At 42.3% G+C, this 21460-nt stretch overlaps 1 protein-coding gene across 12 annotated transcripts in view; it reads right to left on the reverse strand.

Moving 5' to 3' along the window:
- The window catches only part of CELF2 (CUGBP Elav-like family member 2), a 383210-nt gene that overhangs the window by 126151 nt on the left and 235599 nt on the right, over positions 1–21460 (reverse strand). For 11 of the 12 annotated variants that reach the window (XM_054187183.1, XM_054187169.1, XM_054187247.1 and 8 more), the window contains one exon: positions 10638–10834. In XM_054187183.1, the coding sequence (XP_054043158.1) occupies positions 10638–10834 (197 nt within the window). Of the gene's footprint in view, positions 1–10637; positions 10835–11000; positions 11175–21460 lie in introns of those variants that run through there. The other variant, XM_054187239.1, reaches the window with a different exon arrangement.

A 21460-nucleotide genomic window follows, 5' to 3' on the forward strand; every position in this document is an offset into this window, starting at 1 on the left:
TACGTTACACTAATCTACTCCCCACTGCGGTACAGCTCCCTAAAATTGCAATCGGAAGCGTGACATCTTGAGCCACAAGGACGGCTTAATTATTGTTTGAAACATAAATTTTCACAATTTACTTAGGCAAATAAGAGACACGGTTTATTAGAAAAGATCTTCTGCTTCTTTACAGCTCGCCTTATTTTTCTAAAAGAACGCATGACTCGGATGTAGTGGTTATTTTAAATTAAAGCCACAAGGTAGATGACACTGAAGTTTTCTCCTCTGCAAATAATAATGAATTTATGCACCACAGAGTTTCATCTGCAGAGTGGAAGTCTAACGTCCCACTTAAAACTGCATACTCCCAGGCATAGATTAGACAGTAATTAGGTTCAGTGAAAACCTGAAAAGATCCACTGGAAACATTCAAATTTAATTTATTCACCAGCTTGTCTCAGAGTGTTTTTACAAGCAATTAGAAAGACACAAATTCCTGAAAATGCCTTCTTCCCTGAGATAGATGGACCAGGAGGTTTATATGGCGTACGCAGCCTTCCACCCGTAGCTCGCTGGCTTGAGTTAAGCTCAAACCAGGCTTAGAAGCCACTACCAGACTTCATCCTTAGGGAGCTACTTGCTATTCTTTTGAAATACACTGATGGTTACAGTGCACTATGGAACCGATGTCCAAAAAACCCTAATACTACAACTTGCACAGCACGCCCTGTCACAGAAGTCTGACACCGAGTAGGTTGTGGGTCCTACCAGACCCAAAGCCTGCCCAATACTGTCCTTTTGCTACCCGGCTCCAGCAGAAAACTCAGGGTGCCAAGGACGGGCGCGGGGAAGATGGAAGTAATAAACTACTAATTAATTTACACTGCAAACGCTACACATATATCCGTTTTGTAACGTATTTCAAAATGATAAAGGATAACAGACATTCTTTCAAGGCTTTTCTGGGGTTTAAATTTCATGTTAAGAACTAGTAAAATTGATGACATATTTATGCTAAAACATTTTACACGGTCTTTCGCTGCTTTTTATTGTGACCCATCATTGTAATATTTACGTCTCTCTCACATCATCTCATCAGCGACAGAGAAATTCTTACTGCCTTGGAGTCTCTTCTTCTGTCTTTGAATGAGCAAAACTTCTTACATCGTGGGGTTTAATTTTAGACTTTTATTTATTAGTGCATATGTGGGCACGTGCGTGACTTCGGTGGGGCGAGAGGAGCAGAAGATGAAAGCGATAAAACGCCGTTCTAGCCGTTGGAAATGGGAGACTTGGAAGCTGCAGTGCAGCTGAAATCCACGCTCATGAGGCTGCTCCCCAATTACGCTTCATTGCTGACATTGCTCAGTTGTCAAACGTTTTCTTCCTTTGAGCTCCATGCCAAAGTGCATGAAGGTTTCAGACCAGTTCTCAAATCCTTTGCAAAACCTCCTCCTATGTTACCAGCAAACGAGTCAAACATTAGAACTGAATAGAATTAGAAACACTATATTATAAGAGAAGGGTTGTGGTTTTGTTGTTGTTGTTGGTTTTTTTTTTTTTTTGGAGCCATTGTTATTTAACAAAAACACACATCATTTTTTTATGTGGCAAGCAGATAAATATTGTATGTTTATTCATTTAACAGAAAATTGGAAGAGGAAGGGATTTCAGTGCCACAACAATGTCATAAAAAGATCGAAACTCATTGATGCGAGCTTTAATATGCAACTGAAGAAATTGGACACCATAAATCTCAAACTGACAGTATCTGGCACTATTACAGAGGTATATATTTTAAATGTAGGCACCAATCTTGAAAATACTTAAACATGCACGTGATTTTATGTCTGAGTATTATATGCATTGATTAATTCCTAAGTGCAAGTGCGTGCATGACTTGACTTAGATTTTTCCATGCATTACAATTTTTTTGCCTTTGAGATTATATATTTGAAAGACTGAGGTTTGGCATATTATTCAGATTCAACAATGCAATTTGATTAGCTGGTGGGTTTTTTTTTTTCAATTTTATTGAAAGTTCAGGCTGTTTTAACTGCCTGTTTATCTGTTTCTTCCGATGTAATGATGGCATTACGAAAAACAGATTACCCATTTATATTTTAAGAACATTAGGGATTTTTTGGTAAATCCCTAATTTTGTTCTAAAGTATTCTATAGATAAATGCTGGATGGTGTGCTGAAGAAGTCATTTAGTCATTATAGCAAAAAATTGCCTGCCTTTTTTAACTATTATGCAAAATAGCCTTTTCCAGCACTGTCTTGACAAAAAAAGCCATTGTTGTTGAAGCCCCCTAATTCTCAATTATTAGCCTTCAACTGTTTTTAAGTATAATTAGAACAAAAAAGACAAGACAGACATATCCTTTCCTTTTTTTGTTTTCCTGTTTTTCCTGAACTGTCCGGAAAACTGAACCCACATTTTCATGCGTATTCCTGGAGTTGTTGAACAGACCTGGAAAGCGCTTGGATTTATTTCATGCCTGAATTGAAGCTCAAACATCCCTTTACCTAACTCGCCTTTTCCCGACGTGCTTATCAGACATGAACATTAGAGATCGATTAAGAAAACCACAACTGGAATATGAACTCCTACTCTTCTAACGGCTGGTCTGCATATGGGTTTTCTATCAATTTAACTAAACCGATTCACGTAGTTAAAGTTTATGCCCTTTTTCAGCATAGATGTAATTAGTAACGTGCTTCTCCAGACTTAGCTTAATTTTGAAAATTCATATACAGCTGTAGATCATAGTTAAGCTGCCACAAAACTGTAACCAATGAGCCCCATAGCAATCTACTTTAATCGCTTAGAGATGTGTTATTTTTATTAATTTCTTACAGCAACACCCAGAGTCCTCACTTCTGGCCCAAGCCCCCACTGTCATAAATGCTGTAAAAACGTGGAGCAAAAAGATGCCTAAAACCAAAAAGCTTGATTCTGCTACAGCTCCAGTCATTGACGTGCTGTATACAGGAACTTCAGAAACAAAGCTGAGGGAAGTTTTACGTGCTATCTCCCCTCTTCAAACACCACAATGGAAAAACACCCTCTACCCAATCCCCCCAACATCCTCTACTCCTCCTGTTTGCAACCACAAACCCCCACTCCCGTGACAGTATCTTCACCAATATCCACCCCTACTTCTGCACCGTCAGACCGGGTTGGGATTGCTGTGATACTTTTTGGTATTAAAGGGACTGACTTTCTTGCCGCGGTCAACGATGGGAATATACAGTGAGACTGATTTATGCGGGCAACAGGTTTGCAGTCAAGGGCGCAATGGGACATTATCCTCATCTGCTCCCTCTCTTCAAACCAATGCAAAAATATCAGGGGTCATCAGAAATCTCAGACCCTCTTCATGCTGGACATAGATAAGCCACTGTCAGCTGCGTCCACCCCAGCCTTGGCACCTCGTCCTGCTTACGGGGTGAAACCGCACTGGGACACATTATTTCAAAATAGTAAATGGAAGCAAGCAAGAAAAAAGTTTCTTTTGGAACTTTTCTTACTGCTTCTTCTGGAATACCGTTCTCTGCTCTGGAGAGTAGTGGAGGAAGAAAGTTTGACTTTAAAAGTTGCATTTTTTTTATTTTCAATTGGCCTGCTGTTTCTCAATCTTAAGTCTATGCTGTGCAGTCCCTGGGTTTAATATTAATTGAAAGAGCTTATCTATTGCTGCCTTCACTATGCACTTCAACATTCTGCAGAAACTTCAATCGTATCCCCTTATAACTTCTTCTTTCCAAACCAAGGTAGAGTCCTGTATTCTTCCTCAGCTTTTCCCCTTTTAGCTTTCTTGTAAGTCAATGCTTGAAGCCCTTTACAAGTTAACCTTCTTAGACCTTTTACCATGGCTTAACCCTTCCTGACTTCATACAAAATCATGCTGCTCTTCTCTGGACCTCTGCCCTTTTCTATAGAATAGTACTAAATATTGGTAACTGTAGTTTAAACATGATCAAAAAAAATCCTTCTTTAAGTGCTACAGCATTTCCGTGAAAGCTATATTCAATGTTTCCATTTATACAGCTTCGCATTTTCTGTGCCTTTTTGACCACATGGATACAAAACACCATGTCAGTCCTTTTATGATATGAGCACTCTTCAAATCCTCTCCTGCTCTCGAATCTTTGAAAAATATACTCTTCCAACATGCGTGTTCACTCAAAACTCAAATTTACTCTTCTTGCTCATGGCTCGTTTTACCCAGCTGAATCTCTTTGTATTGGATTGTTTTCTCCAGGTTATCAGGTGGCTTCACCCCGCATCCAGTCCCTTCTGCGTGATCCAGAAAGTTGGATAACAAGTTGGTGGTTCATTCTGTCAAAGCCATTTACATAGAGAGCGAAAAAGTATTGATCTCCAATAACAGTCCCTGTTGCTCTCCAGTCATCATCCCCTCTCCTCCCCTGGCCCGTAACCTTTCCCCACTCTAATCTGCCCTCGATCATCTAACCGGCTCCTTTCTCCATTTGAAAATGGGCCCTCCTCTGCTTCACCTGCAACCGTATGTATTAGTCTCCTGTGTGACACTGTGTGCAAAGCCCCTGGGAAATCCAGCTTGATTATATACACAATTTCACACCTGTCCACTTTCAGAGAAACCTCTTGAAAAACTCCAGCAGATTTGTTGAATAAGAATTACCTTTTATAAAAGTCAGCTCACATCTGTAACATATTTTGTAACGCTACTTATAACCCATGTAAAATTATAGACTTAAGGTTCTTTAAGGCTTAAATTTAAACATCCTAAAGTCAAAACCTGAAAGTTAAAAAGTCACCCTTATCATTTGTTCTCCCTCCTCGTTGTACTTGTGTGTAATGCCAACATCTGGCTTTTGCCAGTCTTTGTTGTGTGAAACTTCATATAGTGCACAAAGCACCTGCTAATAAAACCAACACGCAAGGCACTTTTTCATTCAGTGCATGAAAGATTTCAAGTCTGTGATTGTAACAGAAGATCTCTCAGCCACGATCACTAAAGTTTAGTTTAAATCACACATGCATAATGGCTGCGGTCCCAAGTCCTGCAGTTTCAACAGCGTATGTGCTCCTGCTGCAACTCATAGGATCGCAGAATCGCCTAGGTTGGAAGGGACCTTTCAGATCATCGAGTCCAACCATCAACCTAACTCTGACACAACCCATCACTAAAGCATATCTCTAAGCACTATGTCTACCCGTCTTTTAAATACCCCCAGGGATGGTGACTCCACTGCTTCCCTGCACATTCTGCTCCAATGCTTGATAACCCTTTCAGTCTAAACCCCCCCTGGTGCAACTTGAGGCCGTTTCATCTCGTCCTATCACCTGTTACTTGGGGGAAGAGACCGATCCCCACCTCGCTACAACCTCCTTTCACAAAAGCTAAACTATGTTCCGTTGGACCTGTGAGAGCATCCAAAACGCAAAGTATTCAAAGTCAAAATGTGTAGAGAAATCTCAAGTCAAAACGTGCAGAGAAACCCTGACTCCTGGAGCGCTGGCTGAAGGGAACTTTTAAAGAGCATCTAAACCGGTTTTGCAAACCACAACGCGTTGAAAGCGCTTCGAGGAGCAGGAGCGTGCCGTCGGCTGAGCGGTGACGCAAGGGCAGGCAGGCAACAGTTGGTTAACGGCTTGGCGGCTGATTAGGACAGTCAGGACGGGTTTGTGTGACAAGCGGAGCGCCACAGCTCTGTTCCGCGCAGGGCTGCCCGAGTTCCCTTTTCTCCTCCCACAGAAAATGGGGCACTCTCCCGGTTTGAGCGACACAGGACTAATTTAGCTTTCAGTAATGTTGCTCTGCAGTAAGGGCCCTTCTAATGCTTGGGAAAACGGTACTTTTAGAAGAATCTAGCGTCTTGATTTGTGAAAATATTTACTTTATGGCCAGCTATGGTTTCAAGGTCTCAGTGTTTTAGAGCTCACCAGGTGCGGGGATGAGGAGGAGCAAGACCCGGGCGCTTGACTCAGGCTGGCCAACAGGATTATTTCATACCATGAGCGTCACATGCAATATACGTTAGAAAGTTTGCTGATGAGTTCTTTCTCTCCCTTGATGGCTGCTATCCTGAGACCTTCTTGCCCCAGTGCTGGACCCCTGAGCCCTTCCCTTCCTCCCGAAGCCGCAGCGCTCGCAGTGTCCTGCATCTGTTGTTGCTGCTGGGAGTGCACAGCTTCCTACGATAGAATGGGCTGAGTCTAATCCTTGTGTATTTTATATTGATATCAGGATCAATACTGGTTCTTTAGTATTATTAATGTTAATTATTTAGTCTGATCCCATTAAATCTGTTTATATTACAACCCTCGGGTTTCCTTGTTTTTCAGTATTCCTCTTCCCAGGCGGGGAGGGGTCATCGGGGGATGGAATAATTGTCTGAATGACAGTAAATTCTTGTGGGTTCCTCAAATCATAACAGACACGTGAGCAGGGACCCGACAGGGTGGAGGAACTGTTCCTCCTGCCTGCACACGGGTATTTCTGAAGGGCTGAACTGTAGCCGCAATGGCACCCGAACAAGCCACGCAACTTCTGCCTCCTACACACCTTGCCCATCCGGTCTCTCCTGTACGCAGCCGATGAATGTCTCATTATCAGATTCCTCTGCTTGCTTCCCGGTAGACTTAAATTACCATGTTAAATAGGACAATAATAAACACTGGCCTTTAACTACAGCACATCCTTGTTCACTCAGCAGCCTCCCTCTAATCGGATAAAGGGTCTGGAAAAGGCTACAAGGAACCCCAGAGTTGGCTGTTACACGGGTGCCTCTCCCCTGCTTTCCGCCAGGCCGTTCCTACAACAGAACAAACAGGCTCAGGCTCACAAACCTGGTTTGGGGCACCTTGATCCTGACGAGAATTAACAGCTACCAAAAACACGGGGAAGGTACCAAAAGGATGGTGTGGATCTGGCCCAAGGCTCTTCCGCTGCATTTCCAAAGGCAAAAGTAGCCCCGTGCCATCTGCTTGCTTCAGCGCTCGGGCTCCAAAACAAGAGCAGCCAAGGAAATCTTTCCGGCTTAGGAGAACAGTGGGGAAGAAGAGAGATCTCCGTGGCGGTGGATACCGCCTTCGCACAGAGCTCGTTGTATTTGAGGCATTACAGAAGCTCTCTTTAACAACTACTCTGAAAAAACCCTCATCTATCCACCCAGAATAAATTATATAAAGGGAGCAAGCCAGATTGGGAACAGAGAGGGCTGATCTGCCTAGACTTTGAATCCCCTTAGCCCCCAGAAGCTGAAAGTGCCATTTATTTCAGCGTTACAGGATTTCCTGCCTTTTTTGTTTGGTCGGTTGGTTTGGTGTTTTTTTTTTTTATTATTTAGTTTACCTAATCCCCCGGATTTCTCTTGTTGCAGAAAGAGGAAAAAGCCTTACAAAACAACAGGGGATAAACACAGAGTTAAATTACTTCGCTGAGCTCTTTCACACATCCAGAAAAACACGGAAAACTGCAAACTCTGGAAGGCACGAGGACAGAGGATATTCCAACCATCACCCATGGAAATGCAGCCATTCCTGCGGTTCCCAATTAATAAAGCCAAGCTTCAACATTTGCATTAGCAGCAGTGTATCTGCAGAAGTAAGATGGCTTTCCTCTAGTTTTCCAAACTGAGTAAAACTTGGCTTTCTACCTGTCTTCCTCCAGCTCCAGTTTTGCAGAGCCAACAAGCAGCACAAAAAAAGGAGGAAAGACATGAACTAGGCCGTCTGTCGTTGGAGGGTATGAAAGACAGTCTTAATAACAGCAGGAGAGAGAGAAGCAGCCTATGGTTATTTTTGACAGAATCGGGAGAGACTCAGACTGCAGCTTCATAAACAGTTCATCAGAGAAAAATTGTGCCCAAATTGGAGAAGCCCCTTTGGCCAAGCTAACAGAGATACACAGCCCTTGTCTGGTAAGAGAGAGATCTTTCAAATATCAAAATGCCTTTCTTCAAAGAACAAAACCAAACCGCCACCCCCGCATGATGTCGTAACACTAACTTGCATTTTTGTCGTTGCAATTCATGGCTTGCAGAATATGCAGAGAAAAATTCTGGGTGCTACCAGCCTGTGAATGCTCTGCACGACACACAGCCACGACCACGCAACGAAGAAAAATGGACTTTTTCCAGCGTCAACCGACCGACCACAAGGTCCCCTTGATGCAAAACCGGAGGTGATGCGGAGAGGCAGCGGGCAGGAAAATGCCTGCCATTACCCCAATCCATCCAGCCCAAATAAAATAAAAATGACTGCTTCGTGCGGGTGTTTACACAGAAGGAGAGCGCGCAGTTCGACCACACCTCTGGACAAAAAGTCAAAACTCAGCTTCGTTATTAAATGCCAATTAAATGGCACAGGCCAAGTATTGCTCATGCATCGTGACGACAAGACTCTCAGACATTTTTCAGGGCAATTTTTTTGTTTGTTTGTTTCTAACATTCTTAGCAATCTCTCACACAGAATCCTTTACTGGATTAAGAAAATAAAGATCAATGCTAGTCAGGAGATAGATAGCCACAAGGAACTCAAGCGGTTTCTGTATCTAGCAACCTTGCTGGCAGACTCAGCCAGGAGGAAGGATAGAGCCAGCATGGAGATACACTCCTCCAAAGCTTCCAAAGGAAAAGCTGACCACCGGCGGAGCTTGCTGCTGCGTCAGGGAAACAGAAGTCTGAAGGTTATTCTGTCTTTCTTGAGGATTAATTTCATTTACTCATTAAAACATATAATGCCTGAAGTGACATGAAAGCATCATCTCTGCATGGCTGAAAAGAGCCCAAGCAAAAAAAAAAAACCAAACCAACCCACCAACCACCTTTCAAAAAGAGTATTGACTATGGGAACTACAAGCCTTCATAATTAGTCTACAACGATTTGCATGACCTGTGCTTAATCCTTATGCCTTCCAGCTGCCTGACAGACAGGTACAGTACAATGGAAAACACTACAGAAACGGGAATCAATGGCTTTCTTCTGTCTAACCACAATATCATTCTCACTTCATTTACTGCTTAGTGGGAAGGCATTTCTGTGGCGCGGGAATCAGCTCTTTCTAAATGGATGAGTCTCAAAGTTCAGCATTTTAGTGGTTTAAACTAAGTAGGAGTTTGCTCATCCATAGCGGCCTGGACTGCAGTAAATCCAGTTGCTCGACCTCTTAATGCTGTCTTCTCTCCAGCGTTACAAGAAAAGGACACTTGGTGAGGGCTCTGTGCTAACGTAGCGGGGGGCTACGTGCTGCAATCCATCACTCCTGGGGAACGGCGGGAGCTGGGAAGAGAACTACACGGAAACGCTCCGACCAAAACCACCTTCTGCTTCTGAAGGGAAAGAGCAATCAAGTACGGGCAGCAGGGTACGGTGAGATTCACCCCCTCCCCGGCATCGGCACCAAGTTCTTTAACTAGAAGCGATGTACGCAAGCCACGCAAAAATGAACTGCTAGCACTGCCAGCACGAGCCTGCTCGCACCGGGGCAGCAAAGAGGAGGCCACTGAGAGGGACCTTCTGCCCCTCTACCAGGGCGAGGAGGGAACGCCGAGCCTCGGCAGCGCTTCACACAAGTTGTGCAAAGTTGCGCTGGCCGCCTCACGCCGCAGCAATCGCCTCTCACCGAACTGGAAATTTCAAGCGAGGGCCGTTTTGCGCTGTTAGTTCACTGCTAGCCCACGAAATCATTTTCTGATATTCTCCCTAGCACGCGCGCTTTAAAGGTTTTTTAGAAGCAGTGGCAGGAGGGCAGTGAGAATGAATAAATATCTAGTAACCTTCCAGCCAAGCACACATGCAAATCCAGTTACGCCTTGGAGCTGCGCTAATTATTTGTAATGCTAGCAACACTTTCGTATTCCAAACCTGAAGAACTGAAAGTGTAAATGAAAGTATGCAGCTATTTATGGAGAAAAATGCATTCTGTGAAGCAAAATATGCACTTTCAGTCTATGGTATACTTACATAGCTATAATACACAGAATTCTCACATGCCTAAATGCGCACAGATACACACTTAAAGAAAGCAATATAGTTAAGGACAAATACTTAACATATGTATGAAAAAAAAAACGCAGGAAGGAAAAATAACTCTTTCTTTTTGAAAAATCCCTGTGCCAAAAATCAATCCTTTAACATGACCACAGAAAAGAAATCAGATTTTGGAAAAAGGTCAGGGCGACTCTATTTTTTAACTTTTACTGCCTCTGGAGCAATGACGTTGCAAGAGCCCACCGCTATCCTTTCTCCCCTTCTGTATCCTGAAAATTATTCCCACCTGGGGTGCAAAAAGAGGAAACGAAAGGAAGTAGGAAATTTTATTTTTCGTGATCTAATCCTGGGAAAGTGACCGCTGAGGTTTCCACGTCTCTTGGCAATAATAATTTAAACAAGGACAGCAATCTTTTGTTATTTTTTGCACAGTCGGAATGCACGCTTCCAGATAACAGACATTTAAACTGCAATTTAAGAAGAGGAGGAAGACAGTAATCGATAGGTATTCGGGAGTCCTCTCCTCTTAGGACTGCTGCATAGCTCAACACAGTATGCTTCAAAACAGACAGCCCAGACGCAAACCTCTTTGGAAATCCTGAAGGCAAGCAAGATCATCGGAAAAAAACCCAACAAACTGAAAGCAAAGAGAGCACAACCACTGTACCTTTACTTTGGGGAGGGTTCTGACTTCTGTCTCGGAGAACATTAATCTGGTAGACAGCTCCATAAGGCTCAAAAAGTTCTTTTAACTCCTTTTCCGACCATGAACGGGGAATCTGTCCAACAAACATCTTAATGGCATCTGGGTCTGGTTGGTCTGAATGATCCAAAGCTCCATTCATCTTGTTAGCTGTGCCGTTACTAGAAAGTGGAAAGGGAGATGAAAAAGAAAAGGCAAGTTAGGAGACTACGCAGTTTTCATGTGCACTAGATGCAGAAGATGATGTCAGTTGGCACAAGGCAGGAAAAAAAAAATCAGTATTTAATTAATAGCATAAGTATTATGAACAAAAAACAATGCGATTACATTTTTCATTGAGTCTGGTTTTCTCTGCAGGCTGCTGCTTAATGTCATTATATAAGGAGAGAGCAGCACAAGGCAAACCGGGACTTTTGCATGTTAAAGCAGAAGATAGTTGCAAATAAGTGCAGATTTCTCTCCATGGCTGTTGTAAACAGAACTGCAGCGAGTTCTCGCTAAACTGGCTACTGGCAGAAATAAGGCAGTGCGTGTGTGTGTGTGTGTGTTTTGTAATAAAGTCACATGAAAGGAATATGAAACACTTGGCAATCTGTCAGATGACTAATGCAAGATGCCAGCGATGAATTTGCAGATTGTGTGAGGCATCCATGTGTGCATCAAATTAGTACGATATTGCCTAGAATGGAAAACACTCCAGCTATGCGGCTGGTTGCTGCCGATTAGTTGCCTATGCTCTTTAAAAAGGAAAAGCAGTCTGGAGAGCTCCAGTTTAAAGCACGTTATTTATTGCACCCTGGCATTAAAAAAAAAAAAAAAAACAAAAAACCGCACAATTCAAAAGGAGAAGGCAGAGGAAAAATTGCCTACTTTGTTGGGAAAATTCAGAAAGTTTTTCTTCCTGCAAAAGGGACATCAAATTTTTGAAATTTTTTCACGCCCTGTAAATTGTTACCCTATCTGATCTCCAGATGTACAGCTAAGCTCGAAACAACCCCACACTTTTGCAGGGGAAAAGAACTTAGTAACAAAAAAAAATAACCTGCTCTGTGAAACAAATGACATACGATGGTTTAGTAAGAGTTGTACACTTATAAAGAAAACAAATCATTTTAAATAATGAACAAACGTAAAAATACAAAAAAACCACCCCACCCTCATGTCATTATTGATAATTAAGGACAGTGATTTCAACTAATTACTTGGCTAGAAACTGCATACGTGATGATAATTTTTGGACGCATCGGTTTCAAGAAAGAACGCTAATGAGACATGACTTCTAGAGCATTCCTCCCAACTTTCCACCGGGGAAAGGGGGGAAATGGCCTGTGTTCTGCAATGTTGAAAGTTACTCATCGCAGAATTCAGGCATTTCAGAGCCACCTGCCACTTTCAAAAAACTTGGCTTTAATTACAGTTTCTCCGTTTGATGATTGTTCAGGAGAGAATACCCACAGGAGGACTTGGAAAAGCTCAAAATCTGCGCCGCCAGACGAAAACCATATTTTAGACGTGAAATAAAAAATAAAATTTAAGAATGGCAAGAAAAAAGCCCAACCCTGTGTAATTCCCCTGTCTCACAGCTATAACCTGTGCAAAGACAAATTATTTAGTTTCATGTGTTTCATCTCCTTGAAAGCATAATTCACCTGAACACATTAATATGCCCATATTAACTTTAGCACTTTCCCTGCTTACAGCAGGAAGGAGCAAGTTATATTAAAGGCACATTTTAAAAACCAACAACAAGAAGTTTAATCATCACTTGTGAAGTGTCTCCAACACGGATCAGCAGACAACAGGATTTATCACAGTCATTTATTAGACAAAATTCCTATTGATTCTACTGGGAGTCTTGCCTGAGTACGAGACTGAAAGATTCGGTCCAACCTTTTATATTGCGTTTCATGCACAAATATCCTCTTTATTTTGAAGATGTCCTGCAGGTCACAAGAACCCCTGGAGAAATCACGATTTCTCCAAGCCTTAAAAACTCCATTTTCCATAGATACGTAACACTTAAGTGGAACCAAACCAACCAACTAAAGAATAACCAACTAAAGAATCACCACCACCCCCCCCAATCTCCAAGAAACAGAAAAATCCTGACTGACTCACTTGAATGAAAGCCCATGGGAAGAACTTTCAAGACTTTCATACTTTCATGGAGCAGTAGGCACCCACATGACACTTAGATCTCTAGAAAATCATTCTGTGATTTCTTCCCGATTCCTATTCCTTTATGTAAAACCCAATCTGCTGAACAACCTCCCGCGTAGGGAGGCTGAAGAATCCCTGACCCATAGCTTAAAATAGGAAATGCTTACACGTTATTTCGGACCTGCAAAGACAAGAAAAGGTAGAAGCTTAGCTGTTCAGCCCTCAGCTTTGCTCTGGACTAGGTCAACTATTTTCTTTCAGAAATTGGCTTCGCTTTTCACTTTATTTATTCTCTACGGTGTTTACATTAAAAACCGAATTGAGTTCATTTTTAAATTATGCCCTTCATCTGTTCTCTCTGTTGGTTCCCGTCTTTAAGAAATCCATACACAATTGCTACTTTAGCCCAACATTACATCAAAGGTCATATTTAATAAAGAAAAATAAGTTTATTCCTTTGCTTTTTCCTTTACACAAACCACCTTTACCACCAAGAGCACCACAATTTCCATTGCTAACAAGCCAATTTTTAGGAAACCACAAGACCGAACACTTCTGTTTTCTCAGGTTAATGACCCCATTAGCATCAAGCTCCTGCTCTGAGCTAAAGGTTTAGGCACAGGCCAAGATCTCTCCTAATTCCACAAAATACTTAAACCCTTTCTTTACTTCAGTGGAACTGAAGTCAAATTACATTGATCATATTCCTAAACGCTTTATTGGATAAAGATGGTTAAAGGCCCTGACTCCAGGCGTAGGCCACCGTACGCTGTGATGCAAAGCTCTGGGGGACAGATTTTGTCACTCGCTGCCTGAATTAAGTTGGGCAAGTCATTAAAACTTCTCCCGGCTAAATTCTACCATCCACTGACAGCTCTGACAAGCCACTAACTCCTGCAGATTTAGGAAAAAACCAAACATAACTTAGAGTTTTCTTCGTAATCCCTTTCTCCCACAAGGCAGGAGTTTCACTGAGCTCCCAGCACGTTGAGGGGTTGATAGGCAAGGTCAGTCCGCAGAGAGGGCGCTCAGTTCTACAAGCACAGCTGGGCTCCTTTCTAAATTGCATCTCCTTTGACTTCGGTGCAAACAAAGGCTCTCGAGCACCTCGGAAGAGGAATCATACTCTCACTGTTGGAGTTTTGAGGAGCACATGAGTGCTGTCACAGCAATGGCACATGCAGTAGCATCCTCACCCTGCTTTGGCAGTAGCCATAGGACTACAGCTAATGCAGACAAACTGAACAAGTGTGCTGGTTTTGGCTGGGCTTAAACCACGACAACAAGCGAATAAAACAACGAAGAGATAACAATGGAAAAAACCCGCCAATTTTACAGATTCTATGGATCTGATCCCTGCATACACTTGAAGGCTCCACTGAGGAACACAATCATACAGCACACCTGCCTGGCAGTTCAGTTGTCACAGAGCTTGTTGGGTCAATAAAAAATCCAGCCAAATATCCTCGATCCCTCACAAATGATCTCTGCTAAAGATGAATTCCCTCATCCTCTCCCAACCTTCATCTTCACCCAATGGACATTACTGCTCTGCACTAAAACCTCTTAGTCGCCGACAGCTGCCGGCTTCTTTGTTACTTCTCTTTGCCAATACAATGTCTCTCAGAGGAAGCGGCTCCTTCCTTCCCCCGTCTTCCCCTCCTGCTGTACCCAAGAAATAACAAGGCAAAAGAGAAACCATGCGTGAAACTTGCCAAGAGGAGGCAAAGCGATCCTTGCGAAAGCTTAGGACTATTTCTTGAAAGCATGAGCGTACAGAGATAGCTGTGTCTAAGGGACACTAATGAGAACGGGATCCCTTGACAATTACTGTCATTACCCAAATAATGACATACATTTAAAAAAAGGAAAAAAAAAAAAAAAAAAGATTATGTGGCTTGCTGTCTCTACACCGCAGCAGTCCTTCCCTCCATGGCCAATTTAGCCCACTGGACTCAGGGGTGACCCAGCACATCATCTTCACTGACAAGGTGTCATCTATATCATAGAGAGCAGCCCAAGGGCAGAGATTAAGCCACTGAGTCGCTGGCTGCTTGTGGTTGCTGCCAGAGCATCCTCTCTCTCTCAATTTGTGCCAATTTTGCTTCTAATAACCTAACTACCATTCCATCATTTCAGCAAGTTGACAGGGCGACTCTTTGAGGAGCTAGAGATTGTTTTAGTACCACTGCTGCTTAAGCAGGAGCACCAGAAAATCCTAGTAGACGCCTTCTCTCTCTCTCTCTCCCATTCATATCTGTAATTACAGCAAGACTGCTAAAAGCGAACTGACCGCTAAGGGGGGAGAAGCAGACTTCAGAAACAAAGTCTGGATCAAAAGGGGCCCTCTTGAATTCATCACTGTTAAGAGCTTTGACATCAATCCACGTTCATTTCCATTAATGAACTAGGTGCCAAGCCAGGTGACGAAAAACAGCTGTTGATGGGGACCAAACGGGGGTTTACATGAGACCCGTTTTTCCAATCTGTTTTTAACCCTGCCCAGAACCCTTCCCACTGTTCCATTTTGGTTCATTCATGTCTCAACCTGCACCCTCTTTTAGTGGTTTTACCATGTTGCTGGGGATTTGCCTTTTTCACGTGCTATGGTATAAGACATCCATAGGGGAACACTGAAATCCCTCTAAGAGCAACGTAACAACAAGAACATGGTAACGAATGGGTTCCAAGTATAAAGACTACTAAATCCACCCCAGCGCAAAAGCATTTACAGGCACCAGGGTTTTACAGTAATAAATATTTACACCTGAGCTGCTGCCAGGATATCACACAAGCTGACAAAAGGGACAACACCCGTTTGAAGGACTCCAACTGCTGTCACGAGAGACAAACAAGCATCACCTTACTGTACTCGCAAGACCCTAATTGCTGGTTTACGAGCAAATTTTATCTGGAAGGACCCAAAAGGGCTTTATAAACTCATTGTTTGGAGAGGAATGACTTCATTGTAAGGTGACAGACGGCAGCTGTTTAATGACATGGAGCATTATCACACAACAATTTCAGCCAGGAAGGGTAGAACAATACCATACCCAATTGAAAACTGCAGGGGGCTGTGATTTATAGACACAGAATGTAATTACCTAAATTGGACTTGGGCCAGCAAAATAAGGGCCAAAACCTCTGACAAACAGAAAAAAAAGAAGTCATTCCATATTTTTAAGCCGTAAATGACCAACCAGGTCTCTGTGTTTTGAGGAGAAAAAAAAAAGTCATCTCCAGAAGCTTTCTGGCCCATCAGCATTTTCACAGCGCAGCTGCTCAAAAGCAGCTCAAAGGAAAGATGATGTTTCAAAAATCATTAACTGCTCCTGCTGTAGCGTCTTGTACAGTTTTTGGCAGAGCTATTAAATGCTAATAATACTAGTAATTATTATTAAGTAACACATATCCGTAGCAGCAGTTGCTAAATGAACCTGACATGCCCAACAAACAAAGCAGCGCAGGGCAGGACGTTTGGTCCTACGCATGCAGTAACGTCTACAAAATCATTTTCTCCAGGCTTCCCTGCACCCATCGGTGGGGCTGACAACCGGGTAGCTGTAGGACTTGCGAAGCTGCCGTTCTGCTGCATTTGAAGGCCAACTGCAATTGCAGGAGGGGTACGGAAGCTCTGAGCGCACAGAACATCCTCCCTGGCTCCATCTTACAGACCCATGAAGCCTTGAACAAAGAGCCGAGCAATTCTTCAGCCAGCCAGCAGAGAGCAACCGCACTTGCACTCACACACGCACATTAACGACACGAACAATGCTGATGGTTTGTAATACCTGACATCCAACGCTCAGATTTTATTCTTCTCAGTAGCTAATAACACCCAAGTGCTCGTTTAAGCACTGAATGGCAAACGCAAAGACGTTTTTTCTTGTGTTGCCTCCACACTGGCAGAAATTATCTGTAAAAGCATAACGCTGCCTAAGACAATGGAGTCCTTTTTACCGCCCTGATAATTTAAAATTCGCAGTCATTTTTCTGGTGGAGTCCGTGATTAGCTGTAGCTCAGCTTTGCTAACTCTCTCCATAGGTTACATCATACAAATCGTAGCAAACCATTGCTACTATAGGGGATGCTTGTTTTCTGATTAATTCCAAATTTAGTACATGTGATCACTTTAATGCCTTAAAGGTAAATTTTAGGCAAGTTAAGGAGGTTGCAACCTGTCGCTGATGAAAAAAGATTTGAAAATCTGGGGAAAAAAGACTTCTCCTACCTTAAAAAAATGTTTTGACAGGGAATAAATTTGAGCTGGGAGAAGGAAGTTACCTTTCAAACAGGTCGGTCAGAACGCATGATACTGCGAGCCGTACGAATTGGGAAAAGTACTGAACAATATACACATTAGAGAAACATCAGAAGAGGGCTGAGCACACCTGAGATAAAACACATTATTCTTTTGAGGTATAGACGCAGATTCCTCATTAGTATCACAGGAAGAAATCGAGAATACAAAAGGAAATCATGATAAGAGCTACGTTAAAATGCAATTACCTTTTCAGCTCACGGTATATGTTAGAGCACATACATCCCTCTGCGCTAAGGCTTCTTGGCTTCCTAAAATTAGCCCTCAGAGTTCTGCTCACCAAAGCAAATGAGAGAGGGTCTGTCCCCCCCTGGCTGCCACCCCCCCATGCTCACTGCTGACTGTTCCCCTCGGGAGGGAGGTTGTTTCTTCAGGTGCTCAGCCTCCGTTGTCGCACCACCTCCACTACAAACCAGTTTGATTTAAGGTTGAGTTTTCAATCTAAACCTTTGATATCCTCGTATACATGTTTAAAACTACCAAATGATGTTATTTTAATGCCCTGCTTTTGGTAGTGCTGCCTAGAAGTGTAGAGTCAAACAACAGTAACTTTGCAAAAGCTTTGTCCATTTGCTACATCACACCTTCAAAAAAGCCTTACATTCAAATACATCTTTTTTTTAGAAAAAAAGACATCCAATGTGTCTCAGACTGTCTCAGCTCTTACCGCTGGTGTATGGACCTATTTTTTTATCAAGTTAATTATTTTTTTAGAACACGTAGCGGTGCTAAACGATGTGTCTGTGCTGTATACAGACACGAGTGGAGTAACTCATACAAGTTAAAATAGATGTAAACAAGAGAACGAATGAGTGCAGAAGTGAAGGCAGACAGGAAGAGGAAGAGGTTCGGTGTTTTTAAAGTCCTCTATTTTGGAAGCCAATTAAATATATCATTGCTAGATAATCCCATAGTGGAAGCAAACAATTAAACAGACCATCTGTACAGGTCTGTTTAATTGTCTGTACAGCATCTTTTTACTTATGCTGCTAAAACTTACCATGGTCTATTTTCAGTATCTTTAAGGATTTGCCTACACTGGCCTATAGATTTTACTAAACTGGTAGATGGTCCACAGCCAGTGACAGACGCCTTCCCTTTAATGGCTTAAGAAAGGCAAACCCACCCCACCCCAACCCTTACTGCCTTGAATTAGTTTCCCATCTTGTTCAAGTATGGATGAGGATCGCAGTTTTCTAGGGATACGTAAGAATGACTAAAATAAGTGCTTGGAGATCTAAACAAAGCAGCTATGTATTAACCCCTGGCCTTGTTCTTCCGGGTTCTCCTGTAGGCTTTGGGAACTAATTAGTTCAAGGCTAGATGAGGTCCGCCAAGCAATAAGGTTCTGCAACATAAAGCTCAGCTTAGGCAACCACCCAATAAGTCATTTTTGCTTTCTGGGCAGAATTTGTTCTGTACATTAAACCCTCAACCAAGATTGAGTCTGTCTTCATCAGGTGTAACGTAGGTGCATTTCTAACTCTACACAGATGGAGAAAAGTACCACATGATTTAAGACACGTCCAATAAATACCTATGTCATGAATTTTAAATATCTGTTTTCTGTTGGCTGACTCCCAGATGGGCATTTGCGCATCTGGTTTTTACCTGGAGATGTTCGCATTAACAAAGGCTTCTGATTTATAATCTTCTGTCTCTAAACTAATGGCGGAAAGAGGACCCTGGCAGATCACCACTGCTATGATGCTCGTGAGCAACGACTGCAACTTACTGTTCCGCTCTTGTGCTCCCCACCAGCTGCTTTCTTTGCAATCTCTTTGGGGCAGAAGTTGTCCTTTTGCATAACTATCGGCGTTGTGTCTCAAAGGGACTCAAACTGCAAAGGGGTTCTCTCTGCATTACTGTCGGCTGGACAGTAACATGAGAGAGCTCTCAGGCGCTTGCGCAATTATAGTTTTGGAGCACCGACTGATACAATTTTTCACATGAAGTTGAGTCTGGAGTAGCTGGCTGCTCAGTATTAATGGTGTGGATTATTAATGCCTTGCTTTACTGATTACACATATTTGCAACGAAGCGTACTTCTTTCTGTGTGGCAGGAAACATTTATCGGTATTACTTAAAAAAAAATAATTTGATTACACCCAAATGCTTATACATTTGTGACATGTCAACAACTGAATTAGAACAGTACCAGGCTTTTAAAATTCAGGACACGTAGAACCATCTGTTTTCTTGTCAACAACCTCAGTCTCTCTCTCCACATTCCAAACACAAATTTACAAAGTTGTTACTCAATTCCCTTCTTCCTTTGCCCCCAAAAAAACTTCAAAGGCAGTAATGAAGGCTTCAAAAAAATTATTTTTTTACTTGATAATTAATGATGTGACTATTTCAGGAAGTTTTATCTCCAGGCTGGCAGTTATCTGCAAGCTCTTAGGAGGTTTGCAAGGACTTGTCTAGTTTATGGCAAATTGCGTCCTAGCGTTGGGGTTGGGGGGATGGAGGGCATGGGAAAGGTGTCCTCCAAACATTTGTTTTGAAACACAGCCGTTCCTGTGTGCTAAAGTCAACTGATTATTGCAAGAAGTGATTTACAGCCCAGTGTATTTCAGGACTGGCACCCACGTGTGTGCACACACGCTCGGACCCGCTCCCCGCGGAGCTCCACAAAGCGCAGGGAACTATTTTCATAGGGCCCAAAAGCGAATGCCCAACGAGAGGGACGCCAACGGCCTGTGCCTGACATGGCTGCTTTACCTAAATAGGTTCCTTAAAAAGGGGCTGGAAGATCACAGCACCGCTCGTATTAAGGGCACAGCCAATTTCGGTTAGCTGCGCTTATTTATGTAAGATGTCAAATAGACAATTAAAGCAAGCTGTAACATTCAATTTTCTTACTTAAAACAAAATATCCTATCAAGCTCACCCGTGCTCCCCCATTTTACAAATCTGAATATGAGAAAAGCTTATTGTCCAAAGTGTGATGCAATTGTAATTTTAACAAGTTGAGCATCGTTATACTAAAATCCCTCTCAGCTGATTTTTTTTTTTTTTTTAAACCGTTTCTTCATTTTTTTGACACCACATCTGGCATATAGAATACAGATGATCATTTGTTTATATATCTGTCTAAATGCCTTTTCCAAACACAGCCAGATGGAGCCTTTCAAAATCAAATTAATTTCAGATTAATTCACTCTGGACCCACTCCAGTTTCATGACTCTATGCTTTGAGGCACCATCTAAATTGATTTAGAGTCACGAACTTAAGAGAGCTCAAGTCCTTAGGTATAGAAAAAAAAGATCCTTCTTGCATACTGAAAGAGTCAGCAAATCAAAATACTCTGCGATTGTAAGTTTTGGCTGCTTAAAAAAAACACAAACCCAAACCAACCTAAGAATGCATCAGTCTATATAGTGCCAAAATCCTATATAAAAAACTTCACATTTCATCCCAGAAAAATCACTCTACAATTTACATCTTCAATGCCTCCCTTGCTGAATCCAATAAGATTTATTGCTCTAATTAAAAAGCAAAATAAAAAAAAAAAGGTGTTGTTCTAAACCTTGCAATAAGCAGCAGTCGTAGAAAGATAGGAGACAGGTAATAAAAATCTCCACTGCAATGGATTTATCTAAGGAACTATAAACAAATGTAGCCTGCAAACACTGCGGGCTTGCATACTGTCAATCCTCTATGGATGCCTTTATTATCTCACTTGTTTCAATTGCAATTTGGGTTTCCATGGAGATGTAACAGTCAACTCTGGAAAATTATAAGATAAATGTCAGGCAGTGATAACGGTGTTAATGAAGCTTCATTGACAAGCAGAACTATGCTTCAAATAATAGGCATATTTCTATTAGCATATGTATAACCTGTCCAGAAAAAGGAAGAAAAAAACCTCTCAACAACAGGGAAAGACAATACTAAAAAATTAAAATGAAATCGTGTCTATAGAAGATACGAGACACACAACGAAATGTTGCATCTATGCGAAATGATGAATTCCTAACAAACAGAAGAGACCTGGGCTCGAAATTTAATTGCCTGATCCCTCTTGAAATTTTTGCACTCAGCGATCGCGCTGAAAAAGCACTTTGCTGACACGCGCAGACACACTTTTGCATGGTGTGACTCGTGTTCCCTTGCAATGCGAAGGCTGGAAGGATCTGCTTCACGAGGCACTTTAAAGCGTGCTATTTCATAATGCGCAAATACAGCTGCAGTGAGCTGTTAGAAAGATGCAGACCTCAGTGGAAACACGAATAGCGTATACACAAACACAGCACACACTACGAGAGCTCTCGGGTCTTGTACGTGCTCAGATTAGGGTG

The sequence above is a fragment of the Rissa tridactyla genome, chromosome 1 (assembly GCF_028500815.1).
Source record: "Rissa tridactyla isolate bRisTri1 chromosome 1, bRisTri1.patW.cur.20221130, whole genome shotgun sequence".
In the NCBI taxonomy this organism is placed as follows: domain Eukaryota; kingdom Metazoa; phylum Chordata; class Aves; order Charadriiformes; family Laridae; genus Rissa; species Rissa tridactyla.